This window comes from Trichoderma gamsii (assembly GCF_001481775.2).
Source record: "Trichoderma gamsii strain T6085 chromosome Unknown Scaffold_8.2, whole genome shotgun sequence".
Classification (NCBI taxonomy): domain Eukaryota; kingdom Fungi; phylum Ascomycota; class Sordariomycetes; order Hypocreales; family Hypocreaceae; genus Trichoderma; species Trichoderma gamsii.
This window is the reverse complement of record NW_020171345.1, coordinates 804,106-821,305: the sequence shown is the minus strand read 5'-3', so window position 1 is coordinate 821,305 and position 17,200 is coordinate 804,106. Positions and strand designations below refer to the sequence as shown.

Sequence of the window (17,200 nt, the reverse complement as noted above, 5' to 3'; positions counted from 1 at the left end):
AGACTCGATATAAGCATATCGCTATACAAGGTACCTTGCTGTCCATGCCGAGCCAATGATGATGACATGTTAGCTTTGAAAGTTGTCTAGCTACCAGCGTTTCGAGATTCTTGATTTTTTTAAACAACGACCAATATTTTTGCTGCGAATTATTTCCAAACGAACAAAGATGTCTCTGGAGGGATTGCAGGAACGGCTGGCTGCCTTGCAGGAGACCACGGCGCAGCTTAGAGAACTGATCGATCGACTGGCCAACGTGGAATTTCAACCGGGATCCGTGCCTTTAAATATCGAAGAGGAAGGCAGCGTGAGCGGCGAGCTTAGCGCAGAAGCCGGCTTGATATTGAAGACTGGACTGGAAGACCAGCAGTTGTTGTGGGAAGAGGCGAAATATCTGCGGCGAAGTGGGCATGAGAAGGAGAGGCTTGAGGATGGGATTGGGAGGGTAGGACAGGAATTGGCTAGGTAAGGAGGACACTGGATATGGCTCTAGTATTGAATCTGGCACAATGCTAACAGCTATTCTCGTTTAGTCATCGATCATCACTTCGAAAGGCACGGCTATCAGCGAAGAAGAGCTTAGAGCGAGCACAGAGGCTGGAAAGACAGCTCATGGTACAATCCTTCTCCGAGCCCATATCAGAGACAAATACCTCCGTCGACGGCGGCAGTGCCGAACAATCACAAATTATAACTCGACCTCTACGGCCCAGCTACAACCAAAACCGCCAGTTGCAGTCCAGTCTTTCGGAGGAAGACCGCCAAACAGTGGGAGCAAGCAGCAACGTCACAAACGCGCTGCGACGGACGCACGCCCTCATTGCGTCAGAGCTGACAAAGAGCGAGTTCGCGCGGCAGACGCTGACGGAGTCCTCGGCGGCGTTGAAGAAGCTGGATGAGTCGTATACTTCGCTAGATGGCATGCTGGCCAGTTCGAGGGATCTGCTGGGCACGCTGCTCAAGTCCCAGAAGAGCGATACGTGGTATTTGCAGACGGCGCTGTATATGCTGATGGTGACGGGTGCGTGGCTCGTGTTTAGGAGGATCTTGTATGGGCCGCTGTGGTGGCTTGTGTGGCTGCCGCTGCGGATCGTGTTTGGGCTTGGGTCAACGGCTGGAAGGGCGGTGATGCAGAGTGGTCGGGAGCCTGAGCAGTCTGGGAAAGCTGGGGTGGTGATTGATGGGGAGATTCAGGTGGATGGATTACCAGATGAGAGCTTGCCTACTGCAAAGGTGGGACGGGAGCCGAAAGTGACGGAAGAGGAGAAGGAGGATAGTGATGAGTCTATGGTTGAGAAGGTTGGAAAGATTGTGGATGCGGTGAATGAGGCTGATGAGTTGGGGGCGATACCTGGAGATGTTGAAGATGTTGAGGATGATTTGCAAGGAGGGGAATCTGCGGAGGTGGTGGTAGAAGATTCGCGACAGAGAGATGAGCTATAAGACTAGAGCATGGGTAGCGCGAGAATCACATATGATGAAAAAAAAAAAGACTTAATATTCATAAATACTTAGATCCTAACATTGTTAAAAGATAGGATGGTTTCTACACCTTTTTGAACTCCCGTCTGAACTCCATATACAAGTTGATATCTCTCCGCTCCTCTATTATTTCCCTCTTTGATCATGCGTTACCTTAAGACCTCTGGGGCGCAATCTGGGCAATGTCGCTGATCCAAGGCAGGCCGAGCTGGTGCATCTCAACAGCCAACTGGAAGAGATAGTCCAGACTATAAATCGAAACCTTGTCAGCACTGTTATCTTGACATTTATATCACAAGAATAGGGAAAAAGAGCACTCACCTCTCGCACTGCGTCTTCGCCTTGTGCACATTATCCCCCCACACATACACGCCATGCCGTCTCACCAGCACAGCATACGTATCCGGATACTCCTCCATCGCCGCCTCCAGATACTCCGTCAAGTCCTCCTCATGCGGCGTGTTCTCGATAACCGGAATCCTCAACGTATCATGATACCCCAAGTTGCCCACTTTGCCGAACCCTTTCCCAAAGCCCTTGATCTGCTCAATGTTGTTAATCTCAAAGACCTTGCTGTTGCCCTTTGCCTCGAGCAGCAGCGTGACGAGCACGGCCCAGTGGGAGTGCGTGTGGATGCAGCAGCCGGCGCCGCGGCGGGTGAAGGCGGCGAGGAAGAGGGGCGTGCACTGGGAGGGCTTGTAGGTGGGAGGGGAGCGGAGATAGGTGCGTTGCTGCTTGTGGGCGGGATCCTGGTCTTTGAGGGAGAGGACGTAGATGTCGGTTGGTTTCATGAGTTCTTTTTGGACGCCGGAGGGGGCGAGGTAGACGAGGTTGCTGGGGTTTGTTAGTTGGGGTTGTTATAAGGTGAGATGGTAGTATAAATGTAGAGTGAGAGACGCCATTGTGAAAGACTTATACAGTTGTCATCTGAGTCTTATACCTCAATCTTCTCACTTGAGATGGCACTTGAGAAGAAGCTCATCTGCATCATCTTTCAAGCCCATCACCGAGCAATGAACATAGGGAAACCGGAATAAACTTGATTCAGGGGAAGGGGCATTTACTCGTCTCTAATTGAACATCCTCCTCCCGTGCCAGTAACCCATCCCAACGTCCAAAACTTGGCGCACAGCGAGGGGATGAGGTTGGCAGGGTGCTCAGGGTCCGTGGAGGTGATGAGCTGGTCCGGGTTTTCAACAGCAGCCTCGGCCATTGCGAAGGATTTGTATATGAAAATAGTACTAGAAAAAATAAAAGTAAAAAGTAAATGCAGGTAGTATTAGATGCAATTGTTTCTCTCGTTAATTAATTCAAGCAATACAAGAGCTGTCGTTGCGTGTTAGAGCAGCTCTTTTTGCCCCTCTCAATTTAGTGCACCTTTTTTTTCCCGTTTGCCTTGCCCCTCCATACGCGGAAAATGACGAAACTTGGCTGCGATAGGTAGGAGCAGTGGAAAAAAAACGTGGGCTGCTTGCTGGGAGGTCGCGCAAGGACCACCTCATCATTTTAAAAAGTGATTTGATCTCGATTTACTTCAAGCAAGATAAGATTTGATCCGGGGATCTCTATACCATGGGGCGGAAACACGAAGCAACGTCTTTTTTTCTCATTGAGAATAATATGTAGGCTCAGATTGCCATGGTGAAAGCGCATCGGAATCTCGATGTGTACTTTCGCATGTACATTCATGCCCGCAGTGTGTGTCGCGTCTTGGCTTAAGAAACGCCGCTTGCAGTTCTTAGTGTGCTCATAGCTCGGTACCTGATTTCCTGCACTTGGATTCATCTCTCCTTGCTTCGTGGTTGGTTGAAACTTCGCCCTGGTTACTAAGCGTCGCCCTCGCTGACAGCTGTTTCAGCAGCTCATTTCGATCTTATAAACCGGCTCGTCTCATTGGCTCGAGTGGCAAAGGGCGAATCAGAGGATGGGATCGTCAACGCGTTTGCCCGCGTTTGCTGTTGCTAGGCCGCACTCTATAATATGGACTCTTGCGAGAAGCGAGGGGAAAAGGGGACTCATAAAAGTTTCTTTCTTCACCTCACAACTCTGTAATACTAGTACAATATGTCTCAGACATTGTATGTAGGGCCAAGCCGGTACTGAGATTAACATTCAAGAACCCGCATTACACGTACCGCTGCAGGAGTTGCAGTAGCAGCCACCTAGTGCTGCAGCTTCAAGGGGCATTATGGCAAGGTCTTGACCATCGCACTGAGTATCTTATACTCTCACATCAAGGATCACGGCTGAATGTATGAAGAGAGGAACTAGCAGCTCGTGATTGTCACCGAAACAAGATGAGCCGAGCGCCCATTCACCAAGCTGAGAGAATGTACTGCCGCTCGGGACTCCATCGTCACCAAGCTCCATCTCCAGGTCACAAGGCCTGGGGCGGCCGAGTCCAAGGTTCTGGCGCCCAGTGTTTTTGTGGAAATTGCGGTCCTATCCTCAGGACAGAGGCGGATGTCGCTGGCTCTGCCCGTGCATACGACTCTCAGCTGCGCAAGGAGCAGATGTTCCTTGGACCAGGGGCCGCGGTCAGCTTCGCCAGCCGCGAAGTGGTTAGATCCCCCTCGGAATCTTGCCCTCGTCTGCACCGATCGCCAATGGAGCCCTCGTATAAGAAGGAGCCAAAGCCTTTTTTGCATCTCAAGGCACAGTACGAACGCGAGAATCGGAACTGGGCCGGGCTTGTATCCTCGAGCCAAGGGGAGCGCCGCAACCCCTGGTGGCTCGGAAGTCACAGGCTAGAGCGCCTAGTCTCACGGGCTAAGGCCGTAGTATCAGGCAAATTGGGTGGCAAGCTGGCAATTGCTTGCTTTGCTATCGAGATTTGGCTTTCGGCAGCCCTTCTTTTTGGCTTTGCGCCAAGTGTAAGCCTCCCCCTTTCGTATCCATTGGGCGTTGATGCTGGCGGATATTCGTGACGCGCTTCGAATCGAAAACGACAATTATATCTCAAAAAATGGAAGAGTGGCAATGTTGATGTTGATGTTATTACTCAACCATTGTAACCGTGTGACGAATTCCAGAGGACGATCAAATTCAAAATACGGCCTGAACTTTTGTCTTAGTCACTAGAATTCAACCACCGAGAAGGGCTTCGCTAGGATGGGCCGCCCTAGCGCCGCTTCATGCCCCTGCAGGCCTTAGCCGATAGGAACAAGACAGCCAATAATGCTCGCGAGTACATACTGTCGATGGCAATGTGGTATGTTGCTGGTCCTAGCAAGTGCATAGTTATAGCAGCGGGGGAGACATTGAAATCGGCGATGGGAAACGGGGGAGTGGTCCATGAGGAAGCTTCAACTTAATGCTGGTGACATGCTCTTGACATGGATACCATGGAACAAGAAGAAGGAAAAAGAAGAAGCGAAGCAAAGCAACACGCAAGAAGAGGCCTCGCTCCGCATGAACAAACCAGATTGGAACAAGGGAGCCAGGCCGCGATAGTGCACTTGCAGGCCTTCAGAGATGGTCCGTCCCACAAGCCGCACACAGCCTCTATGGGACCCATGGCCTGGCCGAGATGCCGACGAGACTCAATGACCGCATCGCACGCAGGCCTCGGCGAAATAGGCTGTGATTTGGTACAGTACAGAAGCGTCAATGGTTGGTGGGAAAGACAGCGAAAGCAGAACGGCAGATGAGGGTTGGGCAGATTCATGCATCGAGCGCCCATCGCCACGGCTGGAATACGAGCCAAAACCCGTGTGTAGGCTGCGAAGTCGCCGCAACGTTGGATCTTCGGCTGTTTTACGAGGCAAAGCGCAGCGGGAGTGCCACAAGCCAAGCAATGGAAACCTCAGGCGCCACGGCATCGACTGCCCAAAGTTGGGGGTTGCAGCGGGTTTGATTGCAGCTGCATCGCGGCGCCACGCAATTAAAGGCGCCGCCTTGGCTTTTTGCGCCGCTGCCACAGAGGGAACGGATGTCTATTCTTATCTACACAAGCTGTAATCGCAATTGTGACGATTCTTCTGGATTTAATGGCTGTCATGGCTGAGCTTTTCGAGCCTCTTACAATGTTTACTTTGGAGGCACTCCAGACTAATAACACAGGTACTAACATACTGTGGCTCCCCGTATCGTATCGTAGCATCGAGGGCAGCTTAGCAGCAATGCTTGGGCGGGGCCCCTTAACAGTCCAGCAGGTTTTTTGTCTCTCGCGCTCCCCAATTTTTGCCAGCACAAGGGCCCGGTACAAGACCCGTACTGTGCGCCGAAAATAACAACGGCGAGGCTTGCCGCCAGTGCGTTATTGGTCTCCCAGAGCTACGAGCTCGTTACGCGCCTTGGGGCGCCTTGGCTTTTGGGACTTTGCTCGGCCGCGTCCTTGAGGGTGCTCGTGCTATTAAAAGGGAGATTCCCTGCTCCTCTACGTAGAAAACCTTCTTGTTCTCCTCTTCTTTCTCTTTTTCTCTCTCCTCATCATCTCGATCGTCCTTCGTTTTCGGTTCATCGCTCACATTCGTTCGTGTGCTTTATACTCCAACGACCTCTCAAGAGTCAGCCCATCTTTTTGTCAACACTTCCAACAAAAACAAACACTTCAGTCACCATGCGTTTCTCAGTCCTCCTCTCCGGCCTCTTCGCCGCCGTGGCTGTTGCCGAGTCCACTGCCTCTGCCCCGGCTACCGCTGTCTCTCTGAGCCCCGCCCAGGCCTCTCAGGCGGCTTGCTTCAAGGCTTGCGCTGCGGGCGACGTCGACTGCCAGGCTCACTGCGTTGCTGTATGTTGATCCTCCGTCTCATGCTGTCACTGATTTCTCTGTCTGTTCTCGCCCCCCTTCACTTTGAAGGCATGAGAAGAGCAGAGTGAATGAGCGGCTCATAACCACTATCAATCAATCTTATATAATGAGATGACTTACACGTATATTGCACAGGTCCCCTCTCCCGACCGTGGCCAGGTCAACGCCACCACCCAGTGTGTCGCCGCCTGCCCCCAGGGCAAGGGCACCGCTGCTGACAACAAGGCATATGGCGACTGCGTCCAGGGCTGCATCGGCAAGAACTACTTCGTCTCCTCCAAGGGCACTCCTCAGGCTACCGGCGCCGCTGGTGGCAACAATGCCCAAAACTCCAACACTGACACCGCCGCTGCCCCTACCGGCACTGACTCCTCCTCCACTGGTACTGAGACTGGCGCTGCTTCCACTGGCTCTTCTGCCACCAAGTCTAGCAACACCTCCGGCTCCAAGACCGGCACTGCTGCTGCTCAAACTTCTACCCATAACGCTGCGCCCGCCATCATTGCCTCTGGCGGTGCCTTTGTTGGCGTCATTGCTGCCCTTCTGGCCATGTAATTTCTGAGATATCCCTGTTGTCTTTTGCTATCTTTTTAATTTCAGTCTTGGATAATGTCAAGGCGGTTTTAATTTTCATGGGTTTTGAGGATTTAATGACGAGCTTGTGTGTATTTAACCACAAAAACGTAATATGGATTGGTTGGTTAGGGATAATAATACCAAAAGAGCCTGTTTGGACAGCTTAACAATTTTGCGATTTCCTCTGCCTATCTGTGATGCTATGAACCTTTTGTACCTGACGCCATGATCACGACGTGCAATCATTCATTCATTTTGTTCCTGATAAATTCATTCCTTTTGTTCCTGATATTAAAGGTCTTGATGAGGTTGACCGCCGTTGACACTCGGGTCAGTGAGCGTATCGTGCCATCAATCATCTGATGTGGACCAGCGCAGATCGTATGTAGACATGCGATCTACTAAGTGGTACCACGAAGTGATATAAGTTAGATTGTACTACTACTTATGTGCTGCAAGTCTACTAATCCGAAGCCGTCGTACACGCACTGCATAAACTAGTAGATATTTGCATGTACGCAATTTGTCTTGCATACATCTACACGTGTTGTCTGATGTAATTTGCAGCTTTTGTTATACAAGGCTACCCGGCTGGTTACCGAGTCATTGGCTGTGTAGTAGTTACATACCAGCTACCAAGGCAATGAACTGCATTGGGAGTACTGCTAAAGAAAAACAATACTATAATAATTTCCCTGGATTCTGAAATGAAAATACAGTCGCTGAAAAGATGCGCGATTCCAGACGTTGAATAGCCGTTCCCGAAATTTTCTCGGCACATCTGCACGGGCTAGTGCCTTAGCGGTGCTTTTCTGTACGATTCTCTGGAGCAAACTCCTAATAATAGCGGCCAAACTTAGCGGCTTGTCATATTAATGGGGCAGCTCTTGTGTGCATTAGAAATCGATCGATTTGCTAAAAGTTAGGCTCTCCATAGTGCTGGAGAGTGGAAGAAAAAATTGCGTGCAGAGAAATAAAGAGGTTAGAAGAAGAGGAAAAAGAAAAATAGCCCAAGCATGGTAGTTTCTTGTTGCATGCAATAATACAAAAGAAGCGATCCTTGTGTCAGCATCGCGAGCACCCTAATCCGAGGTTACCTCGTTTGCTCAGCACGGTTATTGGACATGTGGCATCTTCTGGCCCGTCTAGCCAGGTTCCTCCACCATTTCCCCTCCTCTGTCTCACGGGTAATAAATTGATGCTACCAGCTGGGTAATACGATCAATTGGTTCGGTTTGGGTGCAGAAACAGGGGACTTTTGCATGATGAATGGATTAGATGGTCTTTGTTACTTCATGATTTAATGCGTATCGGGGCTTTGGCTCGCGTGTCCATCTCAATTGGCGTTGGCTGTCTACATGTCCAAAAGATTTCTAAAGACTTCGAAAAAAAAAAGTGATGGATAAGTACTTGCAGCACAATCAGCAGGCCTGGCCCCACACGTGGGTTGCAGCGGCGCCAAAGGAGCTCATCCGGGACTTTATTCTCGTCGCTTCCAGCGCCGCTGATTGGCGAATTGCGCTGCTTCCGATGAGCTTGGGTACGTACATTTTGCGATTTAACCCAGCCTGGCAGCTGGACCCCCGCATCAAAGAACTAACCTGGCAGCTAAATTTTGGTGGTGGCCCTGGATAGCTTCTACGTGTCCTCAAGAACCTTGGCCGGCCTTTTCCCCAGCCTTCTTCAAGTGTCGCCGCGCGCATCTGAATCTTTCTTTTTTTTCTTTCTTCTTCTTTCAACCAAACTCTTGAGAAATCGTCTTTCTCTTCGAGCGCTGGGACTGCCCTGTTATTGGCATCACATCCTTCTTCTTCTCTCCCCCGCACTCTTTGATCCTCGTTGCGCTCTGCGCCTTGGTATACCTTTTGCAGTGATTTCAGGCCTCTTGACTAGGTTGCGCTTCTCGAAATGAAGTTCAACACCGTCGCCGCCGCCGCGGCTCTGTTCGCTGGCGTCGCGTATGCTGAGGAAGTGGAAGAGTCCAAGGCTGTGCCGGAACTCCCTACCTTTACTGTGAGCTGCTTTCTCTCTTCTTGGTGAATGCGGAAACGCAGCTTTTTGGTTTGTAGAACCATACTGTGAATTGCATGCTAACAGGTGTGACTACCAGCCCACCACCATCAAGGCAGACTTCCTTGAGCAGTTCACCGATGACTGGGAGACACGGTGGAAGCCTTCACACGCCAAGAAGGACACCTCCGCCTCCGACAAGGACAACGCGGAGGAGGAATGGGCCTATGTTGGTGAATGGGCTGTTGAAGAGCCCTTCCAGTACAAGGGCATCGATGGCGACAAGGGTCTTGTCATCAAGAACGCCGCCGCCCACCACGCCATCTCGGCCAAGTTTCCCAAGAAGATTGACAACAAGGGCAAGACCCTCGTTGTTCAGTACGAGGTCAAGCTCCAGAGTAAGTTGGCGCCTGGCAATGGATCTTGATATCTGAAAATCGAAACCATTTAGACATGTGCTGACCTGCGCGTGCGCTTTTTAGACGGATTGGACTGCGGTGGTGCTTACATGAAGCTCCTGCGGGACAACAAGGCTCTTCACCAGGAGGAGTTCAGCAACACCACCCCGTATGTTATCATGTTCGGCCCCGACAAGTGTGGCCACAACAACCGGGTTCACTTCATTGTCAACCACAAGAACCCCAAGACGGGCGAGTACGAGGAGAAGCACCTCAACTCTGCTCCCTCGGTCAACATTGTCAAGACCACCGAGCTCTACACTCTCATTGTCCACCCCAACAACACCTTCTCCATCCAGCAGAACGGTATTGAGACCAAGGCTGGCAGCCTCCTTGAGGACCTGACCCCATCCATCAACCCTCCCGCGGAGATTGACGACGCCAAGGACACCAAGCCCGAGGACTGGGTTGACGAGGCTCGCATCGCTGACCCCGAGGCCGTGAAGCCTGAGGACTGGGATGAGGAGGCTCCTTTTGAGATTGTTGACGAGGAGGCCACCAAGCCTGAGGACTGGCTCGAGAACGAGCCCGCTGTCATCCCTGACCCCGAGGCTGAGAAGCCCGAGGACTGGGATGATGAGGAGGATGGCGACTGGATCGCTCCCACCGTCCCCAACCCCAAGTGTGACGACATCTCTGGATGTGGCCCCTGGACCAAGCCTTTGATCAAGAACCCTGACTACAAGGGCAAGTGGTCTGCTCCCTTCATCGACAACCCCGCCTACAAGGGCGTCTGGGCTCCTCGCAAGATCAAGAACCCTGACTACTACGAGGACAAGACTCCTTCCAACTTTGAGCCCATGGGCGCTGTAAGTTGACACCCTTCCTCTAATTCTACTGTGGAGAAACCTGCTTGCTAATTATGTGCTTTATAGATTGGCTTCGAGATCTGGACCATGACAAACAACATCCTCTTTGACAACATCTACATTGGCCACTCCGTTGAGGATGCCAAGAAGCTGGCCGACGAGACTTTCTTCGTCAAGCACCCCGTGGAGAAGGCTCTTGAGGAGGCTGACAAGCCCAAGATTGACGACATCCCCAAGTCTCCTTCTGACCTCGTCTTCCTCGATGACCCCGTCACCTATATCAAGGAGAAGTTTGACCTGTTCGTCACCATTGCCCAGCGAGACCCCATTGAGGCCATTAAGTTTGTCCCTGAGATTGCCGGTGGTATTGGCGCCGTCTTCGTTTCGCTCATTGCTATCATCGTCGGTCTGGTCAACCTTGGTGGCTCTCCTGCCCCTGCTGCCAAGAAGGCGGCTGCCACCGTCGCTGACAAGGCCAAGGACCTGTCCGAGGCTGCCGCTTCTGGTGCCGAGAAGGTCAAGGGCGAGGTCACCAAGCGCACGACTCGCAGTCAATCGTAAAGAACCCTTTCAAAAAGGACGGCTGCTTTTCTTTTGTTGAGTGAATGGGATCAAATAGCGAGCGGGATGTGAGATGAACAAAAACAACATATCCAATATACCAATATCTGGGACAGAACCCACAAAAAGATTTGGGAGTATAGGCGAAGGAACATGAATAGGTATTATAAAGCAAATCTTGTTAAAAAAAAAAGGAATCTATTGTTATTATCTTGTTCCCTTTTGATTCGAGAATACTACCCAAGTATCTCCTGTCAGATAGGATCCCATGTTTTTTTTTTCTTCAACGGAAGTATTATGGAGTACCTACGGAGAGATGCAGTAAGCGGCCGGACACTCGATATGATTGTGCAGATGGATGTTACCTCGCAGGCAAGTAAGCACCGATTACAGCCTAGAGCACGGCTTGAAGAAGGGCACCAATGCATGAGACGAAGGAATTACTAGGCGCAAGCAACACGTGGGTGCTAGTGTTTGTCATGTTGGTAGTACGTATCAAGTTTGAATAAATTATTTGGTCATTGCTGAAATCTCGTTTGATGTTGATTGGCATCTTTGTTCCCGCGGAGTAGAGAAACAGGACCTACTACTGCTAATGGCAATAGGCTGTTGCTAGCAGATGCTCTATATCGTCACCAGGCCATATACGGCAACCTAACTAACAACCCAACCGCCTCCAAAGGCATCTCTGGCCATATCCTCGGTTGACTTGACTCTCGACAGCCAAGGTAGCGCAGATTGAATCAAACTTACGGTGTCAGTAGCTTGGCTGATGGCGTCAATCGCAGAGCTCTATCTCGTACTTTTCTCGGCAAAGGGTCCCCGTCATCGGAGCTTTTATAGCTGCAGCGTTTGCCGAGCAGGATGATGATCCCTCGCAGCAGAAAGAAAAAAAAAAGAACTAGGGCAATGCAGGTGAGCACACAGTAATACCGCAGTGATCAGACACCGGACCGCCGTCAGCACGGGGCTTATGTAACAGGGGACCTGCCCGAAGCAAACGGTGTCAATGGTGTCAGTGGTGCCAATTGCTTTCGGCATGAAGCGGCATCGGCTTAACAGCATCTCTGATTCTGGTACCTCGTAGGTATCACTGGTGCAATCTGCTGGGAAATCCCACGCAGAGGATGCGGCGCCCTACCCCACATGGGCCTTGCGGCTAGTGTCCCCCATCTTAATTCGCCTCCCCTTCCCCACGTCCGGCCGTAGCCGTGTGTAATCGGCTGGCTATAACGGGGAAGACGGGTGAGAATAAATACTTCCGGGGGGACGACGATGCAGAGGGACGGTTTCTTTTTTTCTTCTGTGTGTGTACCTGATTGGACTGAGACGCATGAGAGAGACGCAGAGATTCTAGTGGACAAGAAGAGAGCAAGCAATACATCTGCCCCGCGTCCCTTCCCATCTCGTCACTGCTGCTCCAACATCTACTAATACCCGTCATCGCCGTCTTCAACCGCCTCAAGCCTTTCTTCCCTTTTTTCTACTCCTCCCACCAATTTCTAATATGCGTCGCTTCATCGCGAGCAGCGCCTCTGCCTCTGCCCGCAGGCCCCTGACCGCCGCAGCCTCTCCTCGCTCCGCCATTGCCCTCTCCAAGATGGCCTCCAACTCCAGAGCAGCCCAGGCCGCCACCGCTGCCCGGCGGATACACGCCACGGCCGCGCAGCTCAAGCCCATGGACGCCCTCGCCTCGACGGCCACCAGCTTCCCGACCACCCATGAGCCCATTGAGGAGGTCCGCAACACGCCCTACTTCATCGACAACAAGTTCGTGCAGTCCTCCACGGACAAGTACTACGACCTAGCCGACCCGGCCACCAACAACCTCGTCACGCGCGTGCCGCAGATGACCGAGGCCGAGATGAAGGCCGTGGTCGAGTCTTCGCAGAAGGCCTTCCTCGCCTGGAAGGACACCACCGTGCTGTTCCGCCAGCAGATCCTGTTCCGCTACGTGCAGCTGATCAAGGACAACTGGGACAGACTGGCCGCCAGCATCACGCTCGAGCAGGGCAAGACCTTTGCCGATGCCAAGGGCGATGTGCTGCGTGGTCTGCAGGTTGCCGAGGCTGCCGTTGGCGGGCCGGAGCTGCTCAAGGGCGAGGTGCTGGAGGTTGCCAAGGACATGGAGACGAGAAGCTACAAAGAGCCATTGGGCGTCACTGCCTCCATCTGCCCCTTCAGTAAGCTGTTGCCGTGACATATCTTCGCTTCTCACTAGGGGCAGTATCAAAAGTGTGTATGTGTGACTAACAAACGACTCTATAGACTTCCCTGCCATGATTCCTCTGTGGTCTATCCCCATTGCTACCGTCACTGGTAACACCATCATCATCAAGCCCTCAGAGCGTGATCCTGGTGCCGCCATGATTCTCGTTGAGCTGGCTGAGAAGGCTGGATTCCCCCCCGGAGTTGTCAGTGTCATCCACGGCGCTCACGACACCGTCAACTTCATCCTTGACGAGCCCGCTATCAAGGCGGTCAGCTTCGTCGGTGGCAACAAGGCTGGTGAGTACATCTACTCGCGAGCTTCCGCCAACGGCAAGCGTGTCCAGGCCAACCTGGGAGCCAAGAACCACGCTGCCGTGCTCCCTGACTGCAACAAGAACCAATTCCTCAACGCCGTTACTGGCGCCGCCTTTGGCGCTGCTGGTCAGCGCTGCATGGCCCTCAGCACACTGGTCATGGTCGGCGAGACCAAGGAGTGGCTTCCAGAGTTGGCTGAGCGAGCAAAGGCCCTCAAGGTTGACGGTGGCTTCGAGGACGGTGCCGACCTGGGCCCTGTCATCTCTCCCCAGAGCAAGGAGCGTATCGAGAGCCTGATCGCCAGCGCCGAGAAGGAGGGTGCCAAGATCCTGCTCGATGGCCGTGGCTTCGCGCCTTCCAAGTACCCCAACGGCAACTTCATTGCCCCCACCATCATCACCGATGTCACCACCGACATGACTTGCTACAAGCAGGAGATCTTTGGTCCCGTGCTGGTGTGCCTGAACGTGGAGACCCTTGACGAGGCCATTGAGCTCATCAACAAGAATGAGTATGGCAACGGTGCTGCCATCTTCACCAGATCCGGTGCCACCGCTGAGACCTTCCGAAGGAAGGTTGAGCCCGGTCAGATTGGTATCAACGTGCCCATCCCCGTGCCGTTGCCCATGTTCTCTTTCACCGGTAACAAGAAGTCCATTGCTGGAGGAGGTGCCAACACATTCTACGGCCGACCCGGCATCAACTTCTACACACAGCAGAAGACTGTGACAGCGCTGTGGCAGAGCGCAGACGCCGTGGCCAACAAGGCTTCGGTGAACATGCCCACGCTGCAGTAGAGGAGAGGTCAGTTTCGGATTTGTTATGACGGCATTGGAGAAGTGAGCGTTGTCTGTATGTATGCGAATTCAATTTTGCGGGACAACATGAACTCGTTCACTGTGACGGAAAAAAGGAGGAAATGGGAAGAGAGAAACCATCCAGTGGTTGTCTCAGCACTTGCATGTATATTCTTTTTTTTTTTTTTTGAATGATAATGTAGTCACGACCAGATTCTGCTAGACAGCATGAAAATGTTTTTGTCGAGATGAAATAAATTACGTTAAATTAAACTAAAACTATATGCTATTGATTTCGTGAGTATCTATGCTGCTAACATGTAAATGTGGCGTTGGACTATGCTGTCTACTTTAGTCCTCAAGCTGCTCACCTATGATTGTGGAAGCTTGAGAAATTCATGCATATCTGAATAATTGAAAATTGAGAACAAGAGGTTGTGTTTGTTTTCATGGTAAATAAAACCTTTTTTTTTTTTTTTTTTTTTTAAAGGGACTCAAGCTATAGAGGAGGTGCCTCAACACTCAACAGTATCCAGGCAGGTCACATGCAGCTTGCCTCAGCAACCGCTTACAACGTCCTCTTCTGCGGTAACCAACCTGCATACAAACTCATCCAAAACATCGCCTCATCCCGATCCATCAATTTTCTTCAGCTCTTCTTTCAAATGCATCTCAAATAGACATGATACCCATACTTTCTAGAGAATAATACAGCAATCATCATGGATATTGCGCTGGCAAACCTCCCTTACCACATCTTCAGTGACATCACCTTATACCTCCCTCCCGTACAGGTCCTTAGATGCCGGCGCATTTCTCGCATCATACACGAGGCCCTCACGAGAGATGAGCTCTGCATCACGCTCATCTTGAAGCATTTCCCCCGCGCGCTAGAAGGTCGGCGACTCAGACAGCTTCTCGAGGCCGGCGAAGCTGAATCTCTGGACCAAGGGGACTGGGCTACCGCGTATGCGCGGCTGGCGAGGCGGTACCATCATCTGGGCCGGGCAGAGCCCTGGAAGGAGATCAAGGTCCCTGTGCTGAGAAATGCAAAGCTGCTCCAAGGCGTGGCGACATGGAATCGGCTCCTGAGCTTGGCCAACAGGAACACGCTCTTTCACTACCAGGATCCGGTATGGACGGTGGCACCGAAAGAAGGGCTGCTGGTCTATCCGGCGCCGAAGACGGAATACTCCAGCCCGGAATACCGGGCCCGAGATCTGGCGACCGGGGTGGAGGTCAGGGTTCCGTTTGTGTTGAAGGGCAAGATTGTGAGGCGGCTGCGGATCAGCCATGGCATTCTTGCGATTGAGTGGTGTCTAAACACTCCAAGCAAAACCCTCTACGTCGATGGAGAGTTTATTGGGGGAGAGTTTCATAAACACTATGCAACCTTGTACGACGTCCGTCGAACTGGATCTTGGGACGGCATCATTCCTCAGCGGCCTGCTCTTGGCGGCACTGCGCCGACTTACACCTGGAAGATCAAATTTCGCTGCGAATTTTTGATTTATCCCTTTGGCTTTCCGGTGAACACCGTAGATCGATTCTTCTCAACGCATAACGCTACTCATTACGCCGTTTACACATGGCAAGCCACGCGCTTTCCCCATCGCACTATGAACGACACTATACGACCCAAAGAGCAGCTCACAATATGGGAGATTGGTGCCCCTTCGACATACAGACCGTCTGACGATGTATTTGGCAGTGTGCAGCGAATTTTAAATTTGGGTCCTCGCGTGATTCGCAACATGGCGGACGTTCAACTTGAGGACTGGTCCGTCTTACAAGGCCATACACCTTCGTTGCGCACATTGGCCTTGGACGACTGTACCTGGGATGCATCCAGGAGTACTGCCTGCGGCCACGTCTTCTTCACAGAGGAGGAACACAGATGGTCTTCAGGCGGACACAGCTCCAGGCGTCTGCCGCGTTTCCATCTCGTCAAGACAACAGGGATACCGCTGATTGGCGAGGGGCCAAGGTGGGTGGATGAGTGTCGAGGTGGGACCGAAGCCAATATACAACCCTCTCGCAGAAGCAGATGGAGGATACATGCAACCGAGGCATACGAAGAGGAGGACAGCGACTACGACGATGATGGCGAGAATGCCGAAGCTGCCGCCGAGGGCAACAGAGACGGCGACAGCAGCGGCACAACTGTCCTGAATACAACCGCAGCAAGTTCGTTTCTGGAAACAAGACCCTGGGTCAGACACTCAGAAACATGGCCCGGTCGGGCTCCTTGCTGGCGCCATATTGAGTTTCCCTACCTTACAATGTCTGAAGTCTTGGATATCCCTGCCGGCATCCGCATCGTTGCCCGAAACTGCTTCATGCTGGCTGTCATCTCTACCTTTCCAATGGATAAGATCTATATCCAGGGCGTCAACAAAGACGGCCCCATACACCGAAAGAGAAAGGGAAAAAGAAATATCAAAAGCTTGAGTGATTGCTCGAGGCCCTCCAGCTCTAGCTCCAGCTCAAACCCGTCATTTCTCCTTCAAAGTGACCAATTGGCCGATACGATGCAGAACCAGGGCAGGAAGGAGTCTCTTCAGACAGAGGTCCCATTCGGAGCGAAGATGTGGCCGCAGATCATGTGCAGGGGAAGCATCTTTGGTGATGAGCGGTGGCTCCTTGGGGAGACTCCTGCTGGAGACGTGCTCATTCTTGTCTTCTGAGCTGTTTGAGGGTAAGCACGCAATAACGATAAGATGAATGATGAAATAGCTATTGGTAGTAAAAACACTCGTTAAAAAAAAAATGCAAGATGCAATCAGTTGTAAGGGCGGCAACAGCAGAAGCAACTAGAACCCTATTCCGTCACTTACTCCATGGGACGGATACCAAGCAAGGTAGATGGCGAAACAAGAGAGCATCACGTTAAAACGCACGTCTCATGCTTTTTCATGGTCACGTTCCACCCCCAAAAACCCACATTTACAGAGGCGCATTAAGGCGCATTAACGTTCTCAGTTCATCTGTGGCGTCACAAACTCGTATGTTAGGGGGGAATCGAGGGAATTTTTTGTTCTTGGCCTCGTTTACATTTCATTAGGCAGGGTGCCATTCTACATGCTTCTCGCCGTATCTACACCGAATCCCGAGCGTGTGTATATAATATAAAAAAAGGACAATAAAGCAGTCTACAAAAAATTGCACTAATATATATTCCCTTCGCCTTGTTGTGGCTAAGCAAAGAACGAAAAACAACAAGTGCCA

General features: G+C 51.7%; 7 protein-coding genes across 7 annotated transcripts; 5 read left to right on the top strand and 2 right to left on the bottom strand.

Moving 5' to 3' along the window:
- Nucleotides 1–169: 169 nt before the first annotated feature.
- TGAM01_v203215 (hypothetical protein) lies at nucleotides 170–1,443 on the top strand (the record flags this gene model as incomplete). The annotated part of the gene is made up of 2 exons (XM_018804029.1): nucleotides 170–465; nucleotides 534–1,443. 2 exons carry the CDS (start codon nucleotides 170–172, stop codon nucleotides 1,441–1,443), a joined length of 1,206 nt encoding a protein of 401 aa, XP_018662767.1.
- A 193-nt stretch (nucleotides 1,444–1,636) lies between these two features.
- On the bottom strand, nucleotides 1,637–2,695 carry TGAM01_v203214 (methylthioribulose-1-phosphate dehydratase; the record flags this gene model as incomplete). The annotated part of the gene is made up of 3 exons (XM_018804030.1): nucleotides 1,637–1,754; nucleotides 1,804–2,316; nucleotides 2,547–2,695. The coding sequence occupies 3 exons, from the start codon at nucleotides 2,693–2,695 to the stop codon at nucleotides 1,637–1,639; spliced, it is 780 nt and encodes a 259-aa protein (XP_018662768.1).
- A 1,084-nt stretch (nucleotides 2,696–3,779) lies between these two features.
- On the top strand, nucleotides 3,780–4,409 carry TGAM01_v203213 (hypothetical protein; the record flags this gene model as incomplete). Its single annotated transcript, XM_018804031.1, has 1 exon — nucleotides 3,780–4,409. One exon carries the CDS (start codon nucleotides 3,780–3,782, stop codon nucleotides 4,407–4,409), a length of 630 nt encoding a protein of 209 aa, XP_018662769.1.
- Nucleotides 4,410–4,792: 383 nt separating this feature from the next.
- On the bottom strand, nucleotides 4,793–5,149 carry TGAM01_v203212 (hypothetical protein; the record flags this gene model as incomplete). Its single annotated transcript, XM_024549160.1, has 1 exon — nucleotides 4,793–5,149. The coding sequence occupies one exon, from the start codon at nucleotides 5,147–5,149 to the stop codon at nucleotides 4,793–4,795; it is 357 nt and encodes a 118-aa protein (XP_024406138.1).
- Nucleotides 5,150–6,043: 894 nt separating this feature from the next.
- TGAM01_v203211 (hypothetical protein) lies at nucleotides 6,044–6,790 on the top strand (the record flags this gene model as incomplete). Its single annotated transcript, XM_018804032.1, has 2 exons — nucleotides 6,044–6,214; nucleotides 6,371–6,790. The coding sequence occupies 2 exons, from the start codon at nucleotides 6,044–6,046 to the stop codon at nucleotides 6,788–6,790; spliced, it is 591 nt and encodes a 196-aa protein (XP_018662770.1).
- Nucleotides 6,791–8,719: 1,929 nt separating this feature from the next.
- On the top strand, nucleotides 8,720–10,649 carry TGAM01_v203210 (calnexin; the record flags this gene model as incomplete). Its single annotated transcript, XM_018804033.1, has 4 exons — nucleotides 8,720–8,824; nucleotides 8,922–9,219; nucleotides 9,304–10,088; nucleotides 10,155–10,649. 4 exons carry the CDS (start codon nucleotides 8,720–8,722, stop codon nucleotides 10,647–10,649), a joined length of 1,683 nt encoding a protein of 560 aa, XP_018662771.1.
- Nucleotides 10,650–14,694: 4,045 nt separating this feature from the next.
- TGAM01_v203209 (F-box domain-containing protein) lies at nucleotides 14,695–16,659 on the top strand (the record flags this gene model as incomplete). The annotated part of the gene is made up of 1 exon (XM_018804035.1): nucleotides 14,695–16,659. The coding sequence occupies one exon, from the start codon at nucleotides 14,695–14,697 to the stop codon at nucleotides 16,657–16,659; it is 1,965 nt and encodes a 654-aa protein (XP_018662773.1).
- Nucleotides 16,660–17,200: the final 541 nt, after the last annotated feature.